The sequence below is a fragment of the Schistocerca cancellata genome, chromosome 8 (genome assembly GCF_023864275.1).
Source record: "Schistocerca cancellata isolate TAMUIC-IGC-003103 chromosome 8, iqSchCanc2.1, whole genome shotgun sequence".
In the NCBI taxonomy this organism is placed as follows: domain Eukaryota; kingdom Metazoa; phylum Arthropoda; class Insecta; order Orthoptera; family Acrididae; genus Schistocerca; species Schistocerca cancellata.
This window is the reverse complement of record NC_064633.1, coordinates 220,250,642-220,270,991: the sequence shown is the minus strand read 5'-3', so window position 1 is coordinate 220,270,991 and position 20,350 is coordinate 220,250,642. Positions and strand designations below refer to the sequence as shown.

General features: G+C 39.2%; 1 protein-coding gene across 1 annotated transcript in view; it reads left to right on the top strand.

Annotated features, from left to right (window-relative positions):
* Positions 1-698: 698 nt before the first annotated feature.
* The window catches only part of LOC126095069 (mitochondrial genome maintenance exonuclease 1-like), a 54,518-nt gene continuing 34,866 nt past the window's right edge, over positions 699-20,350 (top strand). Inside the window, exon 1 of the mRNA XM_049909752.1 lies at positions 699-1,757. Within this exon, the coding sequence (XP_049765709.1) occupies positions 977-1,757 (781 nt within the window). The 5' untranslated portion in view covers positions 699-976. The remainder of the gene's footprint in view (positions 1,758-20,350) is intronic.

Here is a 20,350-nt window from a genome sequence, read left to right as displayed (position 1 = left end):
CCCTAGTTCCCGGACACGCTCTATTTTACGTCAAATTATAGATATTATTAAGCAGTTGTCAAAATACATAGACATTATGAAGCAGTTGTCAAAATACCGAATTCGTAGTGTGATCAGCTTATTCTCTCAAAGGCATTCGCTATTTATTTCTTTAATTTTGTAGGCCTCAACATATAAGATAGTTCTATGTTCTCATATTTTGTGGTAAGTACTGAACAGAATGTACTGAATCTTCCTAAATTTAATGAAAATTTGTCTTGCACCATTGTTTATATTTTCAAATATTTACTCATCTGCACATGCGTTAATACACGGAGCAGCATTATTTTATTCCCGTTCTTGTGTCTAGCAGAACAATGACATATGTTTGGTCACAATGTGGCAGTAAATCCACATTTAAACTTTTAAATTGTTAAGTGTCACTGTAACGCCATGTTTGTTGTCAGTGGCTTAAACTTTATTTAGGAGCGAAAATCCGTGGTACAAAAAATTATGATGTTTGTTGTCAATGGCTTAAACTTTATTTAGGGGCGAAAACCCATTTATAAAAAATTAAACTGTCAGATAATCGAATGCGTAGAGTGCATGTAATGGTTACGTTATTTTCAACATTATTCTTATCGCTCCAACACTGACATTTTACTCTTTTATCTGTGAGTATATTGTCGACCGTTTATACGCTAATCTCTGGTTATTAGTAAACAGTATGTGGGCGTATGCATCGCCGCCAAGTGAAAGTAGTTGTGCAGGTCAAGTTCGTTTGCATGCAGCTCGTTTGATACAGTGGTTTATTTGCGAGTAGTCACCAAATAACATATGGCAGTAAGATTTTGCCGACGAAAACCAGAAGCTGATCGCTTTGTCCATAGCTTGTGCCATATAACGAGCGGTTGTTTTGAAATAAATGTTTCGGGATCACAAAATTGTGACACTAGACAAGTAACCTAAATTGTTTTTAAGCCATAAAAATTTAATTATGTTGATACGCAAGCTGCTCAGTAAACTTCGACCTGTAGCACATAATAGTTGTGAGCTTCATATGTCTGTGCCGTATAAGAAAAAAGTGAGCAGAGAGGTAGGAGAGGCGATAAAAAGATTAAATAAAGAAAATAAAAGCTTGTTTGGTGAACTTTTGGAAACAAGAAGTCAGAAACGAGCAAACGGAAAACGTAACAAAAATTTATTTGCAAATGCATCAGAAGACAAGAAGAGAAATAGTGCCACTGGAGAGCTGCAGTGGACGCTGACAAGAAGTACTAAGAAAGTAACCAAGCTCCGTCAGTTGAGTAATCCTCAAATCCAGATTATAGTCAGAAAGGCTTCGAACCATGTACAGAAAACAGAAACACCACCAACAGCAGCGAAACCGAAAATAACCACGGTTTCCGAACCAGACAGTAAAGTTACTGATGACATTGAAGGGCTGCTTCCAAAATTTGATTATTCCAATGCCCCACCATTACCTAGTGTAACAGAAAACTGTAAAAAACATACCTTGTTGCATTTACCAGACAATGTACTGAAAAGCATACCCTCCTTTCCATTATTCAACAATGAGAAAATTGAAGAACTCTCAACATGTAGATCAGAAAAAGCCGTAACTGAAAATGCGTGGAAATCCGAGTACTATAAATATCCAGCAGTGAGTAGAATACTAAACGCTACCATGTCTGAAAAGTCACGGGTTGCTCTACGGCGATGGCAACAGAGGATGATTGCTGAACTTGGCCAGGAAGGATTCATGGACCTCTACACTGGTAATATGGCATGACATAATTTTATTTACAACATCTGAGTGATTTAGTTCTATTAGTTAACACACATCAGTTTATTTGTCAAGTAAAACATTTAATTTTAAATCATTCTAGCTATCAGAAGTGATACAAGAACCTACTAGTTTTGTAATTTTTCTGGAAATCCTAAGTCTAGACAGCTGTGTTGTTTTGTTAACTTGAGTCATTGTCTTATAATTTCAAGTTGCCAAGACGTGTCAATTCAAAATGCAAGATACAAAAATTGCAGTTGTGAGAAAAACAATAATCACTTTCCCGAGAAATAAATGAAAGTTAAATAATAAATTTTGAATGCAGTAACATTTAACCATACATATGGACTGTTCATAGTACAGGCTTGCTTGCTAATTACAAGTGTTTGTGTGGTGTGAGATGAGGTATTGAACACTGAAAGACAGTATAAATTGAAGTAAAGTTTCGTATAATCAAAACAGGTGATAAGAGTGTGCGCTGAACATGCTTTTGGGCATATGGAGTGTAAGTAATGAACTGTGCCAAAAGGGGAGGAAATTATGGTTAACTAATTTCTTTCATACTGCTTCACTAGTTTCACCTTAACCTAGACCTTGGGCTACATTACAGATCAGTATGCGACCATATCTAAGACTTTGCCAACTTGTTACCAAACTGTCACCTTCTAACCTAAACTAAACCTTGGGCTACTCTGTTACAACCTACATTTCTAAAACTAATATTGATACAGAAGAAATATTTTCAGTGTGCTGTTCTTTTTCTGTTTTTGCATATATGACAGTACATGCCACATCATTATTACATTATCGTTTATTAATTGGTTCAATTGCCATCAAGGTAAAAATAGGTGAACCATAATTGAAAGAGGGGAACTGAGGTCTGTAGCATCTATCAACTTTGAAAAAGGTGGTGCAGGGGGGCACACTGTGTAACTTGTACTGAAAGTAGAAATAAAAACCATCAACTAGCTAAAGCAAAGAAATAGTGGTGTAGAGTGGTCCAAGTAAAATTGCCTCAGGAGTGACATAAATGAAAAGCCATAATTACATGTGGTGTCATTTCTCAGTGCTTATTTTTCCTGTTCAATTTTTTGGTCTGCCTTTTACCTGGTATGCATTGTAGACACACTATCACAGCTGGTAGACATCATTGGTTCATTGACAAGTTTACCAGCTGGAAATTATGTGTGATAGAATTACTGAAGTCTGCAGAATGTTGGCCCCTCTCTTGGTGTACTGCCAAAAATTGTTGTTAGTAAGATGGTATAAAATCCAAAATGAGTCACATGTCCGGGGCGGGGGGGCTGGTCATGAGGGACTCACTAGTAAGAGTAAGAGAGAGCCAACTTTCTACAAATTGGGGTATAGAATGTCAGAAGTTTTGAATTTGTTGAAAAACTGGAGAAGTTGAGGGGGCAGATGAATAGTCAAGTTTAGTGATGGTTATATATGGTAAATGGAACTATGTCAGACAGGTGTGAACAGGTCAATATGGGATAATGGCAACAATAGCTGTGACTTGTGTAATGCGTATTGTGAATAGGGAAGTGAGTTGCACAATTAGCTCCACCAAGCAACCCAGTGATGAAATTATTGTTCTAAGTGAACATGTTTTACAAATGCACAGCTCTAGGATGTGTTAGGGAAACTGAGAAACTGATAACATATATGATAGGGAAATTGAATGTAATACTCTTGGGTATATGGGATACTGCAGCAGGAGAGAGAAATGGACGTTGAATTTCTAGATGATATTGAGTGGAAGAAAGAAACCAGTGAGGAGAGTTTCAACTGACTAGAGTACACACTTTTCAAAGCTCATAAAATGATGTATGCTTGGAAAATACTGGAAGATACAAGCTGCAATTCCTTATTGTTAGGCAAAAGCTTAGAAATCAGAGAATAAACTGCAAGGCTCACCCATATAATCAGATATTGACTTGGATCCCAACCCAGTTGTGGTGAACGTTCAGGTGGAACTTAAAAACATAAAAGTGTGGGCATATGTGAATGAGTAGGGCACCAGGTAAATAAGCAGAATGTGAGGAAGTGTAAATTTTCTAAAACAATGTTAATATTGGGGATGATGTAACTGTCCTGTGTGAAAATATGATAATGGAGAGGAAAATATTTGAGGCTAATGAAATTGTATAAGGGACAATCAAAAAGTTTCTGTTCAAGGGCATTGCTGCAGTGTATATGCAACACAGTGCATTTCCAATTACATGTAGGCAAGGTATTAATGTGGAATTCATGTCTTTCTGATGTGCATGCAGTAAATGCAGAGATGTGAGCTATGGTGATAGTACAAGACCAACAGGCTTTTATTCTATTCTTGGATGCTGAAGGGTAAACAGCAATACACATCCAGTGTTTAAGGGGCAGCATTTCTCTTGAAAACCAACACTGCAGAATGATGCACCAAGTTTGGTCGAGATTTGATGCAAGATGCTGGTCAGTCTGGTACTTATGCAGACATTATGGCAACTCAAGTGGGAGACACTCGAACATCCACCCTGTAGTCCTGATCTCTCCCCATGTGATTATCATGACTTTGTCCCTTAAAAAAGGCCTTGAAGGGCCAATGATTCCTGTCAGACGAGGATGTTGCAGCAGGAAGTTACAGATTTCTTCATGCAGCAGGACACGGCACCTTACCAAATGGGTAATTTCAACCAGGTGCATCAGTGGGATGATTTCCTCAGTGGTTGTGGTGATTTTGCCTTATTAGCATACAGAATCTTGACTTTGTGGCCTTTGAATGAAACTTTTTGGTCTTGCCAAATAAGTACAAAATTTGGGGGAAGTTAAAAAGTAAAGATGTTAACCACTGAATTGCAGATTCGAAACCTTTGTTAAGCATGGAACAAAGGACACAAAAATTTTTTTGTAACTTCTGACAGTCACCCTGTGGAGTAACAGAAGAGAGCAAGATTGATTTGGAAGATGCAAATGATGAAATAATATGGTCACAGACAACTGTATGATTCAAACTCAAGCAAATCATCAAGAGTGGACAAGATACCTTCAGATGTGTAAAATCAGTGGAGGTTCAGGGGCTGCATTGTTATTTTATCAGCTGTACAGAATCTATTATACAAGAGGTACACCATTAACTTTTCAGAAAATTATAATCTCGCCCTACTGAGGTAAGTACCAGTAAATAAGTGTGAAAACTATAGGGTGACAGGGGTAGGCTCGCTATTAAATTGCTGACCAGAGTATCGTTGTTGTTGTTGTTGTGTTGATGCAGCTCTCCATGCTACTCTATCCTGTGCAAGCTTCTTCATCTCCCAGTACCTACTGCAACCTACATCCTTCTGAATCTGCTTAGTGTATTCATCTCTTGGTCTCCCCCTACGATTTTTACCCTCCACGCTGCCCTCCAATACTAAATTGGTGATCCCTTGATGCCTCAGAACATGTCCTACCAACCGATCCCTTCTTCTGGTCAAGTTGTGCCACAAACTTCTCTTCTCCCCAATCCTATTCAATACTTCCTCATTAGTTATGTGATCTACCCATCTAATCTTCAGCATTCTTCTGTAGCACCACATTTCGAAAGCTTCTATTCTCTTCCTGTCCAAACTACTTACGGTCCATGTTTCACTTCCATACATGGCTACACTCCATACAAATACTTTCAGAAATGACTTCCTGACACTTAAATCTATACTCGATGTTAACAAATTTCTCTTCTTCAGAAACGCTTTCCTTGCCATTGCCAGTCTACATTTTATATCCTCTCTACTTCGACCATCATCAGTTATTTTGCTCCCCAAATAGCAAAACTCCTTTACTACTTTAAGTGTCTCATTTCCTAATCTAATACCCTCAACATCACCCGACTTAATTCGACTACATTCCATTATCCTCGTTTTGTTTTTGTTGATGTTCATCTTATATCCTCCTTTCAAGACACCATCCATTCCGTTCAACTGCTCTTCCAAGTCCATTGCTGTCTCTGACAGAATTACAATGTCATCGGCGAACCACAAAGTTTATATTTCTTCTCCATGGATTTTAATACCTACTCCGAATTTTTCTTTTGTTTCCTTTACTGCTTGCTCAATATACAGATTGAATAACATCGGGGAGAGGCTACAACCCTGTCTTACTCCCTTCCCAACCACTGCTTCCCTTTCATGTCCCTCGACTCTTATAACTGCCATCTGGTTTCTGATGATGATGATGTTTGGTTTGTGGGGCGCTCAACTGCGTGGTTATCAGCCCCCGTACAATTACCCAGTCTTTTGCTCAGTCCAATTTCGCCACTTTCCTGGATGATGATGAAATGATGAGGACAACACAAACACCCAGTCATCTCGAGGCAGGTGAAAATCCCTGACCCCGCCGGGAATCGAACCCGGGACCCCGTGCTCGGGAAGCGAGAACGCTACCGCGAGACCACGAGCGGCGGACATCTGGTTTCTGTACAAATTGTAAATAGCCTTTCACTCCCTATATTTTACCCCTGCCACCTATAGAATTTGAAAGAGAGTATTCCAGTCAACATTGTCAAAAGCTTTCTCGAAATCTACAAATGCTAGAAATGTAGGTTTGCCTTTCCTTAATCTTTCTTCTAAGATAAGTCGTAAGGTCAGTACTGCCTCACGTGTTCCAGTATTTCTACGGAATCCAAACTGATCTTACCCGAGGTCGGCTTCTACTAGTTTTTCCATTCGTCTGTAAAGAATTTGTGTTAGTATTTTGCAGCTGTGGCTTATTAAACTGATTGTTCGGTAATTTTCACACCTGTCAACACCTGCTTTCTTTGGGATTGGAATTATTATATTCTTCTTGAAGTCTGAGGGTATTTCGCCTGTTTCATACATCTTGCTCACCAGATGGTAGAGTTTTGTCAGGACTGGCTCTCCCAAGGCCGTCAGTAGTTCCAATGGAATGTTGTCTACTCCGGGGGCCTTGTTTCGACTCAGGTCTTTCAGTGCTCTGTCAAACTCTTCACGCAGTATCGTATCTCCCATTTCATCTTCATCTACATCCTCTTCCATTTCCATAATATTGTCCTCAAGTGCATCACCCTTGTATAGACCCTCTATATACTCCTTCCACCTTTCTGCTTTCCCTTCTTTGCTTAGAACTGGGTTTCCATCTGAGCTCTTGATGTTCATACAAGCGGTTCTCTTATCTCCAAAGGTCTCTTTAATTTTCCTGTAGGCAGTATCTATCTTACCTCTAGTGAGATAAGCCTCTACATCCTTACATTTGTCCTCTAGCCATCCCTGCTTAGCCATTTTGCACTTCCTGTCGATCTCATTTATGAGACGTTTGTATTCCTTTTTGCCCGCTTCATTTACTGCATTTTTATATTTTCTCCTCTCATCAATTAAATTCAATATTTCTTCTGTTACCCAAGGATTTCTACTAGGCTTCGTCCTTTTACCTACTTGATCCTCTGCTGCCTTTACTACTTCATCCCTCAAAGCTACCCATTCTTCTTCTACTGTATTTCTTTCCCCCATTCCTGTCAATTGTTCCCTTATGCTCTCCCTGAAACTCTGTACAACCTCTGGTTCTTTCAGTTTATCCAGGTTCCATCTCCTTAAATTCCCACCTTTTTGCAGTTTCTTCAGTTTTAATCTACAGGTCATAACCAATAGATTGTGGTCAGAGTCCACATCTGCCCCTGGAAATGTCTTACAATTTAAAACCTGGTTTGTAAATCTCTGTCTTACCATTACATAATCTATCTGATACCTTTTAGTGTCTCCAGGGTTCTTCCATGTATACAACCTTCTATCATGATTCTTAAACCAAGTGTTAGCTATTATTAAGCTGTGCTCTGTGCAAAATTCTACCAGGCGGCTTCCTCTTTCATTTCTTACACCCAATCCATATTCACCTACTATGTTTCCTTCTCTCCCTTTTCCTACACTCAAATTCCAGTCACCCATGACTATTAAATTTTCGTCTCCCTTCACTATCTGAATAATTTCTTTTATTTCATCATACATTTCTTCAATTTCTTCGTCATCTGCAGAGCTAGTTGGCATATAAACTTGTACTACTGTAGTAGGAGTGGGCTTCGTATCTATCTTGGCCACAATAATGCGTTCACTATGCTGTTTGTAGTAGCTTACCCACATTCCTATTTTCCTATTCATTATTAAACCTACTCCTGCATTACCCCTATTTGACTTTGTGTTTATAACCCTGTAGTCACCTGACCAGAAGTCTTGTTCCTCCTGCCACCGAACTTCACTAATTCCCACTATATCTAACTTTAACCTATCCATTTCCCTTTTTAAATTTTCTAACCTACCTGCCCGATTAAGGGATCTGACATTCCACGCTCCGATCCGTAGAACGCCAGTTTTCTTTCTCCTGATAACGACATCCTCTTGAGTAGTCCCCGCCCGGAGATCCGAATGGGGGACTATTTTACCTCCGGAATATTTTACCCAAGAGGACGCCATCATCATTTAATCATACAGTAAAGCTGCATGCCCTCGGGAAAAATTACGGCCGTAGTTTCTCCTTGCTTTCAGCCGTTCGCAGTACCAGCACAGCAGGGCCGTTTTGGTTATTGTTACAAGGCCAGATCAGTCAATCAACCAGACTGTTGCCCTTGCAACTACTGAAAAGGCTGCTGCCCCTCTTCAGGAACCACACGTTTGTCTGGCCTCTCAACAGATACCCCTCCGTTGTGGTTGTACCTACGGTACGGCTATCTGTATCGCTGAGGCATGCAAGCCTCCCCACCAACGGCAAGGTCCATGGTTCATGGGGGGGGGGGGGGGGGGGGGTGGGACCAGAGTATCATTCAGTGGAAAACAAAGAAAATTCAAAGAAGGTTGGGATAAGATTGTTGAAATCATCTATAGAATTTGGATGGAATACAAAGATATGTGAATAATACTGTTAAAAAAGTTGATGCAGAAAGTCCCAGAACTCAAGAAATACAAACTCATACTCAAAATGATGTAAGGCAGGATTGCAGTTTGTTGTTACAGGTAAACTGAGTAAACGTAAAGATAATTTGTGTATGGAAATGAAACTTTAAAAACCAATAATGAAATACGCAGGTGACAAAGCTGTGGAGCTGAAGGAAAGGAAGATTTTAAAACAAGCGTTGCATGAAATTGGTAGGTTACATAACACATAATTTGTGTTAAGGTTGAATGAAACAAATTAAAAGTCATGGAAACAGGCATGAAAATGTGCTCTTAGCATCCCGTTGATGCTGAAGTCATTAGAGATGGAGCACAAACTGGACTAGGATGAGGAAGGAAATCTATTATGATCTTTTCAAAAGAAGGGGCCTGACTTCACATAAAAATCCAGCACCAAATCACTGTGGCAGACACCTTGCTCAATGAAAGTGCTGAAGAGAAGTAGAAAAGCAGGTAATGATGTTAAGACATTAGAAGAAATTCATTCATTGTTTAACTATGAAACAAGATTGCACATAATGGGCAAGTAGATTGGTTTAGTTGACGCTTTAATGACCCCCCATGTTGGCATAGAACTGAGAATGAAATAGTCAGAACTGTACATCTGGAGCAGTGCTCTATATCAGTAAGAAACATACACCATAGAAAGAAATGTATTGCTACAGAGGGACATTAAAAATGAGACAAAGTATTATCTAGGAGATACTCTACATGTACACTGTCCAAACCACCATGAAAGGCATGGAAGAGCGTATGACCCATTCTACCAGTTGTTACGGCTTTTCTCATACCATTCACTTATGGAATGATGGAAGAATGACTATTTTAATGCCTCGATGTGGACTGTAATTAATGTCCTCACAATCCATGCTGGAGCTACAGGTATGGGGTTGTAGTATGTTTCTAGAGTCATCATTTAAAGTCTATTTTTGAAAATTTGCAAGTATGATTTATTAGGATACTTTACATCTATCTTCAAAGTCGAGCAGTTCAGTTCTTTCAACATCTCTGTGACACTCTCCCACGTGTCAAAAAAGCCTGTGACCATTTGCACTGCCATTCTCTGTATATGTTCAGTGTCCGGTGTTATCCTATTTCATATGGATCCCACACACTTGAGCAATATTCTTGGAGGGGTTGAATAACTTATTTGTAAGCAATCTCCTTTGTAGACTGATTCAATTTTCTTAGTATTCTACCAATAAACCAAAGTCTGCTTTACTGGGGACTGAGCCTATATGATCATTCCATTTCATATCCCTATGAAGTGTTACACACAGGTGTTAGTATCAGTTGACTGATTCCATCTGTGACTCATTAATATTATAGTCATAGGATACTATAGTTATTTGTTTTGTGATGTGCACAGTTTTACATTTCTGAACATTTAAATCAAGTTGCCAGTTGTTGCACTGCTTTGAAATCTTATCAAGTTCTAACTGAGATTTTTGGGGCTTCTTTCAGACAGTATTTGATTATAGATAGCTGCCGCATCTGTGAAAAGTGTGAAGTTACTACTAATCTTGTCTGCAATGTCATAAACATACAGCGTGATCAGCAAAGATCCCACTTCCCTGGGGCAAACCTAAAGTTACTTCTACATCTATCAGTGATTTTTCATCCAAGATACTGTGTTGTCTCCTCCCCACTGATTGGTACCCCATATGATCATACTTTTGATAATAAATGTAAATGTGATACAGAGTCAAATGCTTTTTGGAAGTCAAGAAATACTGCATCAACATGACTGCTTTGGTTCAAAGCCTTCAGTATGTCACGTGAGAAAAGTGACATGATTGGTGTTTTTGGAATCCATGCTGGTTGGCATGGAGGAGGTCATTTTGTTCATGATATCACACCGTGTTTGAGCTCAGAATATATTCTAAGATTCTACAACAAATGGATGCCAAGGATACTGGACCGTAGATTTGTGGATCATTTTTTTCTACCCTTCTTGTAAACAGATGTGACCTGTACTTTCTTCCAATCTCTGGGCATGGTTTTTTGTTCGAGGTATGTGTGATAGATTATATAGTTAAAAGAGGAACTAACTGAGTCCCAAATTCAGTACAGAATCTGATAGGGATTCAGCTGGTTCCTGGAGCTCTGTTCAGTCTTAATTATTGCAGTTGTTTCTCAGTGCCATTGACACTATTATCTGCTTGACTCATCTTTTCAGTGGTATGAGAGTTAAATTGGGCTAATACTCTTTTTAAGGAAAAACAGAGTTAGAATAGCAGTTCTGCTTTTGCTTTACTGCTGCCCATATCAATTTCTGTCTTGCCTGTCACTGGACACTAACTTTGGTACCACTAACAGTCTTTACATACAAGTAGAACTTCTGTGGGTTATCTGAAAGATCATTTGACAATATTCTGCTATGATAGGATTGAAGGCTTCATCCATTGCCTTATTGACATTCATTTCAGCATCTCTCTGTTTATAACCCAGTGCTTTGTTTTACACCTATTATGCAGTGTTCTGTTTCACTGGGTGTGTATATTTCCAGAGCATGGTCAGCTGTTGTTTTAAACTTGAGCCATAGTTCCTCTATATGCTCCTGTCCTGAGTTTCAAATATCCCTTTGAGATATGACACTAGTGCTTCTTTATGTAGTCTGCTGAAAATGTACATCTCTCCACTTGTTTTAGTCACTCTTTGTACTTGGTAATCATTGTTGCTATAACTACCTCATGGTCACTGATACCAATTTCGATGTGGATATCCTCAGAGAGATCAGGTCTATTTATTGCCATTAGATCTTATATATTTCCATCATGAGTGGGCTTATGAACTATCTGTTCCAGGTAGTTTCCCAAGCACTAATATTTGAAACGATTTTTCGTCATTTCCAACACTAACAAAACTGTAATCACCCCAATTGCTTGCTGGATGATTAAAGTCTCCTCCAATGAGTTCAGTATGATTGGGGAACTTACAAACAAGTGACCTGAGGCTTTCTCTGAAGTTTTTGGCCACATCAAAAGATGAATCTGGTGGTCGATACAGGGATCCAATTATAATTTTTTACCCACTCCATATTTAGTCTTGCTCAAACAATCTCACATGCAGCTGCAATTTCTGTCTTGGTGGATTTGACGTTCTTGTTTACTGTGACAGATGCACTGCCCCCATTTCCCATTAGCCTAAATCTTTTTGATATAAGACACTTAAATTTTTCCCAAAAATCACTCTGCTGTGAACTTCAGGTTTCAACCAGCTTTCCATACCTAGTATTATGTAAGCTTCACTGCTGTTTGGAAGCAGTTCAAACTCTGGCACTTTGTAGTGAATGCTTCAGCAGTTAATGACTAGGAATTTAACACTGTTGCCTGTGGTAGACATTTGTTTGGATCTTACATCAATACTTCTGGGTCTTCTACACCATTGTTATCTGGACTGGATGGTAAGTTGCCTAATCTAAAAATCTCATGTGTGCACCCCACACGGAGTCAGCTACCTGGGCAGCAGTCTCTGTTGTGGAGTACATACTTGACCCATTTAGGGGTACCCTACAGTTCTCAGCCCAATGGCGCAAGTCTGGGAAGTCACAGAACCTTCACAGTCTCTTGTTCTCTTCTTCCACTCGCCTAAGAACGAGAGAGCCACAATGTATTCTGCATACAGTGCTGTAGGTTACGAGTTTCTTTGAAACCTCTGAAGCAAGACTGGTGTTCTGAGCCTTCTCTGCCAGTTGCTGGAATGATCCAAATATGAGGCATTATCCAAAATTTTCGGCACTGGTGCTGCCATCTGTAGAAAACCTTACATATGGACTAATGGTCACCATCACCCTCGAAGTAGTTCCCATCCTCACGTACACACCGGTCCCAGTGCTTCTGCCATTGGTCAAACGTTTTCTGAAAGTCCTGTTCTTTGAGGGTGTTTATCATTGCCAGTAATGCTTCTTGAATCCTCTCTAGAGTGTCGAACCAATGGCCTTTCAACTTGAGTTTCATTTTTGGGAATAGCGTGAAGTTGCAAGTTGCCAATCTGGCGAGTACAGTGTGTGGAGTGCAACCGCCATATTGTTTTTTGCCAAAAAGGTCCTGGTGAGCAAGGACGTGTGGCAGGGCACATTGTTGTGATGCAGCAGCCAGTTCTCTTGACACCAAAGTTTGCACCATCGTAGCTGCACATTTTCACAGAGCCATCACAAAACGTCACAGTAGTATGTGGAATTCTTTGTGCACAATTCCATTGGTATCAAAGAAAATGATGATCATGCTCTTCACCTGTCTTGCTTTTTTGGGTCTTGGAGAGCCCAGGCTCTTCCACTGGGACAGTTGTTGCTTTGTCTCTGGGTCATGATGGTAAATCCAGCTCTCGTTGCTGGTGACAACCAGTGACAAGAAGGTTGGATCATCAGATGCAGTCTGATGAAGGTCCGTGCACACTTCAACAAGCTGTGCCTTCTGGTCGGCAGTCAAGGTCCTTGGCACAAATTCTGTGGTGACACGATGCATGCCCAATTCATCAGTCAACATTCATTGACATGTCCCATAACCAATACCCACTGCATCCGTAAGGTCTTGAATGGTACGATGTCGATGCGCACGAACCAATTGTTGAAGTTTGGAACAATGTCTGGCATTGTGTGGCTGACGAGCCTTCCAGTGTGAGCATCATCTTCGACGTCTGTACGGCCAGCCGTGAACGGAGTATGCCACTCAAACACATGCGTACGACTCAAGCTCTGTCCCCTAAACAATTGTTGAATCATTGCAAGGGTCTCTGTACCACTTTTCCTGAGATTTGCACAGAATTTGATACATGTGTGCTGTTCTGTTCGGGGATCCATCGTAAAATCGCCACACACCAAACACAGAGTATTACAGAAATCACTGTGGACATGCAACACGCCCTCACAGCTGAATGCTACTCCGCACACTGATTCATCAGGTATGCAGCTGTTGCCACCTAGGGGTGCAAAGATCTACTACTCCTACTCTCCAGATGGCAGCACCAGTCCTGAAAATTTTGGATTCCACCTTGTATGACCTTGGAGCTCAGATGACGGTGATCGTCTGTTTCAAAGTGTGTCACAATCTGCAGTTGGTTACAGCCTGTTCCCTCAGTGGCTGCCACAGTAATCTCTTAGTGTTGAATGAGACCCCAGGCATAAATACTGAAAAAGAGTACACAAGAAAATAAATGTATGATAAATATGTACTAGAATGAACAAGTTGATGGAGTACAAGTTAACAGATCCTGGAACATTTAATATGACACTGAAAGTGTAGACAAATGTTAAGCTATGTAAAACAGTCATTGAGAGTGTTGGGTACAATATTTATGCATAAATGAACAGATTAGTACAAGATAGCAGTTGAAGAACTGATAACTATTGTAAAAGAAAAAGTCTTGCAGGAGAAACTTGTGATTACACATCTCAATCAGTAGAAGAGAATGTGTTTGTATGTATATATTTGTGTGTGTGTGAGGGGGGATGAGATATTGCCTACAGGAAAGACAAAACTCAAGAGATAATGTGATTTTTGTATCTTTCAAGTGTACGTATGTATAAATCATGTAAGTGGTTTCTTGTTTCCAAGTTCCCAGTTTTTGTTGAGCTCTGTAAGATTCTTAACATATTAGATGATAATAACTACTTTTTTCGTGATTTTCAATGTTCTATTGAACATATTCAATTATGTATTTGTAAATTTAATTTATTAACATAGTAAAATAAGTTTAATCATCTGAGCATGGTATTAGAAATTAAAAGTCTTTTTGTTTAGTATTTGGGAATTTGTGTTTTAGTTACATTATTTCACTGTGGACTAATGATCCATGTCTGTGAACATATATGAAGATACACAATTTAATTTTTTGCAACTTCTCTTTATTTTCAGAGTTACTTACAGACACAGAAGTCAGTGTTAATGTATGTGGTGTAGCATGATGGTCTGAATTTCGGTCATTGTGTACAAGACAGTTCTGTCATATAAGAGGCACAAAGATAACATTAATTTCTATTTATCTTTCAGATTCAACAGTTCCTTTGCAGAAGCAGACAAGACTACCAATTTGTGTATGTAACAACAAAATTTTGTTTGTTTGGTAGAAAGTACCTCCTGTTCAGCTAATTGTTATTGCATCAGAAAAAGTGTTATGCATGCACAAGGAAGTACCTTTGTAGGTTAATTCATTTTCCTATAACACTTTTGCTTACAGGTTGTTGTACCCATTACAACACACCCTCCACTCGCTGCAAAAATCCATTTTGCAATTTTTTAACTTTTTATTTGTATTCATAATTGTTTATCAAGTGAACATTATAAGTAGAAATGAAGAATCAGCCCACCATTCCACTGAGTTCATGATTAAGCACCTTAAAAATCAGTCAGATTTTTAGGTTTGTGGTAACTGAGATGACTGTCTGGTGATGGATCGGTGGTGAAGTGCCAGACTGCAGATCCAAAGGCCTGGGTTTCAATCTGCAGCCAGTCCTTGTCATCAATTTCACCTCTGTCAGTGTCTCCTAATGTGAAAAATGCTGAGTTGCAATATGGTTCAGTATCCATGTTTAACATTATGCCCCCATATAATTGGCTGGTCAGACCATTTCAAAGGTGAGAGGAAGACAAGGGCACACCCCTTCAACAGGACCATGTATAGTAAATCACTGTGAAGTTGCAACCAACCATCAGTTCAATTAGTGTTTTACTTTTTTTAATGATTATTTTGTAAAGAAGGCGGGGGTCTGGGGTAAGGGAGACTGATTTGAAATGCTTGCACTGTATTAATGACAGTCAACGTAGTACATCAACCAACTTGAGTGTGGCTTATAGTAGGAGGAGGGGGGGTAATTTTCTTGTTTTTCTAGACAAAAACTGTGTTGGTTTCCCAGCTAAGAGTACAACCAACAGATAAGTAGAACATGAAAACACTGTTGAATTGGAGATAGGCAACGGCTGAGTTTTTTCCCAGCTCTGAAGTACAACAAACAGAGAGAGAGAACGTGAAAAGCACTTGTATCACAGGCAGATGATGCACACTTTTCCTCTGATATTAAGGTAAGTGATTGTGTAGCAACTGGGCTGAAATCTTACTACAGAGAGCAATAGTAGGTCATTCCTGGCTCAAATGACTCTGAGCGCTATGGGACTTAACTTCTGAGGGTCATTCCTGGGTGAGTTAGTTTCCATCATGTATGGACCCTGAAGGTGCAAATAATTCCAGGAAAGAGAGATTGAGGGGGTTGGGTGGGGGAGAAAAAGCTGACTAGCCAATATGCGTTGGTGCATCCTCCCTTTGTAGCAGCTGTTATTAAATTACTTTTACTGGCACTATTTTCCTGCAGTTGCACTTTTCCCATTCTGAATGATATACTTCTATTTTTGGTGTGTATTATTTCTTGTATTTTCATCATAGGTGCTGCTGTGTGAAAAGATATTGCAAGTGTAAAATGTTTTTTCTGTAGATCCATTAATAAAATATTGTATTTTTAATATTATTTCCTGTAGCAGATAGCTTTGCAGAACTGAGACAAAGCTGAAATTAATATCATCATGTTGAGACTATGAGTGCACTTGTTATGACTTAATGTAATATATGTTACAACTAACTTGTGTAGTGTTTAGCTCGAGTAGAATGAGAGGCAGGTGCCATCATCCCATTGGACAACTGTTGCAGCGGGTCAAGCACCGTAGTTACTTTACCACATATTTATCTTCAAATGTACTATGTAAGAGCATGCAGAATTGCTTCTCTCTCATGATAGTGCAGCATATTAGATGAACTTAGAATTATTACATCCATTAAGGAAACCTGACTACGGGCTGTGAACATTTGATATTTTTCCTTCAAGGTTGGAGTGATTTATGTATGTTGCTTATTTAACTTACAAAATAGTAAGCTGTGGGTACTAAGATAATAGATCTGTAATAGCAGTTTGACATAATAATGAAATTAAAATAGTAATTTTGTTTGTCTTTTCTTTTTCTCTGTGTTGTGTAAGTGGCAAAGAGGTAATGAAAACGAAAGTTGCTGAGTCGCAGATAGGCACAACAAGAAGACTGTCACAAATAAGCTTTCGGGCAGCAAGGCCTTCATCAAAAATAGACATCTGACACACACACACACACACACACACACACACACACACACACACACACACACACACACATACTCATGACTGTAGTCTCTGGAAACTGAAGCGACACTATCAGCAGCAGCACCAGTGCATGATGGGAGTGGCATCTGGGTGGGGGTAAAGAGGAGGCTGGGGTGGGAGGGGGAGGGATTATAGGGTAGGTTTGGGTTCACTGAAGTGGTGCTGGGGAGTGTGCAGGGAGGAGGTGGAGAGAAGGTAGGGCAGCTATGTGTAGTAGGGAGGTTAGATGGAGGGTTGGGGAGAGGGGGACATTCTCTGCAATATATCCTACATTCCCGTAACCCTCAGGGTCTCACTTTTGTTAGTCATTGTCCTCACTCATCCGGCCCCTTCCCTGTTCCCATTCCAGCATTACACAGCCCTCATTCCACTATCGCATTCAGTCTTCTTACTTCTCTCCTTTTCTGCTATCCCCCACCACCTCTCCCTTGCCCTCCGTCTAACCTCCAGACTGCATATAACTACCCTACCATCTCTGCACCTCGTTCCCGCGTGCTCCACAGCAGCGCTTCACTGTCCTCCACTTCTACCCTACCATCCCTCCCCGCCCCAGCCTCCTCCGTACCCCCACCCAGTCACAACTCCTATCATGCACAGGTGCTGCTGCTCACAGAATGGCTTCAGTTGCTGGAAACTGCAGCCATGTGTGTGTGTGTGTGAGAGTTGCATTTTCATGTATAAGTGTGTGTGTGCGTGTGTATCTGTCGTCCATGCTTGATGAAGGCCTTGCTTGGTGAAAGCTTATTTGTGACAGTCTTTTTGTTGTGCCTGTCTGCAATTCGGCATCTCTGCTATAAGGTAAGTGGCAACCTTAGTTTTCATAATATTGTTACATTCCATCCTGGATTTTGCATTGTTTGATTTTGACCAAGAGATTTGCTGTTAATGAATCTAGACTACATTTAGTTGGTTCCAGCCGCTTGTGGAATGTGAGACATCTTGAATAGAAATTTTAGTTATAAGTATTTTGCTTGTCATTAATGAATGTGGTTAGAGGAAACTCTGAAAATAGTTCATCACTTATATAAGAGCAGAAAATTAAATAGAAATTTCACTCTGGACATTTATGTGAGAGCTACAAGAAATCTATATCATCAGTGTTACTTCTATGCTTGTTATTTTTTCTTATCTGCTATATTTCAACAGTATGTAAACCTTCAGTAAGATTGTCATTCATTGTTTTGTTTGTGATATGATGGTGATCTCCTCTTAAATTTGACTATTCTATTACAGAATTAGTTGGATGATAAGCAAGTGTCCTTATAACTTGAGAGCACCATTTGTAGAAGTTTTATATCGTATAGCCCAGTCGCTTAATGAAAAAAAATTGAATGTTAATAGCAGGGTTGATAATTTACTCAGAATTTGATTGTGTTGTGGTCTCACATTTATCTTCAAGTGTAAGTTTACCACCAGGCATACAACTCCTACAATTATGGTACACTTTTTAAATTTGATATTCAGTGACACAAATGTTTTGGAGGGTGCATATAATGCCACTGTGATCATTTCAAAACTGACTAAATAATCAACATGTTTCTTATTATTCCTTTCATGATAAAGTATGAGATAATATTACTGTTGTGTCACAGTAAAAATTTTGTGCTAATTACTCTACTAATAATGATTCATCACTAATTATATCTCATATAAGGCATCAGACTAACACAAATTCCATGAATGACAACAGGTGCATGCAGCAGAGCGTGCCTAAAGACAAGCTAGTCTCCTAGAGAACCATGTAAGAAGTGGTGCATTAATCAATGGTAAACATTGTTAAGGTTTCGGTCATTATTGCCACCAAGGGCAGCCTTTAACTTATTCCATATATCGGTCCATGCATGACAGTACATGGTACCAATTTGTTCCAAAAAGCCACACACAAAAATGCATTTTTAGGGGGTCTTATCATAGAGATAAAAGGTCAAGGGTAGTGGAGAGCCCCTGGCTTAGTGACCATTTGTATACCTATCAGAACAACAGGCATATTGTAACTATCCTACAGTAAAGAGTCAAAATTTAAACCTTACACATTTCCTCCAGTCCAGGCGAATTGAACAAGTACTGTAGGGTGGACTTTACGTGGCTTATGAAAGCACAATTTGTTTGTGAGTGGTTCCTGAGAAACTACGAAAAAACCATGATTTTTGGGCGCGAAAAGTACCAATTGTGGGATGGCCACTCTGTAATTTCTATTCACGAAAGATTGTCAAAATTTTTACCAAATGTACGTAAGGTGATATTCTCAGGGAACTTCAAAACTTTTTTCGATATAAGTATCTATTACTGAGTTCTAAAGGCTCAAAGTTACTGTACTTTTGCATAAAATTGCAAAAACTGGTTTTTAGTCATTTTGGAGCCATGGACTGCAATTACCTAAATAACTAACCATGGCAGATGGCTCAGATTTTAACTGTATGTTCTTTAGACATTCACCTAAAAATGCAATTGTCCCAATTTTCAGAAATCTGTATCTGTTATCAAGGTACACCGAAAAACCATGATTTTTGATTACAAAAAGTATCAGTTGTGGGGATGATCACTTCTATAATTTCTCTTCAAGGCAAATAATCGAAATTTGTATCACATATTCGTAAGATGATGTTCTTGGGGAGCTTCTGAAACATTTTTCTATATCCTTTTCCATTACTGAGATTCAGAGGTTATGCATGTAACGTCTGGTCTGAGGCATAAATGTAGTTTTAACTAACGTAATGAACACATGGCAAGAGTTCTAGGATCATCACAAGAGTTCTATGGTCAGCAAACTATGTTTTTAATTAGCGTTTTTTTACCAAGAAAACTTTATGATGTGCTGTCTCTGTATAGTAGACTTTTCATGCCTATACAAATACCAGTATGCTCAAAAGTTGTACTGCAGAGACAAAAAATGGCCAATGGTCTTAATATGCCTGTAAAGAACTTAAAATGACTGCCAAAAATAGTGTAAAACTGAAAAGACTGCAAATTCAGTAAAATATTTCCAATGAACATTTTTACTCATTTGAGACACATAAGATGGGCATTTTCAATGAATTGTGACTATGAGCAAAGTATCCAGAAAAAAACTGTACAGCAAACAAATTTGTGTTAACCTCATACTACGTGTACTTACTTGTTGTTTATATGTGTCAAAGCCCACACACAATGAAAATATTTTAGACCTTGTAGCTAAAAACAGGCATGACCTTATCAGCAGTGTCAGTACAGAGACAGGTTAGTGTTCACGATGTTGTCATAGTGTCGATGGTTACTAAAGTTAATAAATCCATCAAGAAGTCTAGAAGAGTATTTATGTTAGAAAAAGCAAGTTAGCAATTATTAGCATCCCACTTAAACAATGAATGGACATCATGTAGTTCGAATATGACAGACTTCAAGCAATTAGCATATACACACCAGTGAAAAAATGTTTCTCCTAGAACACAGGAAAGGTGAATGTTTTCATCTTTAAAAGACTAAGACAGAAAAGTGGGAAACCAGCTGCTCCAATCATCATTTCACCAACCTCACCAAATATTTTTGCATGTGAACATATTCACTTTCTTTTAA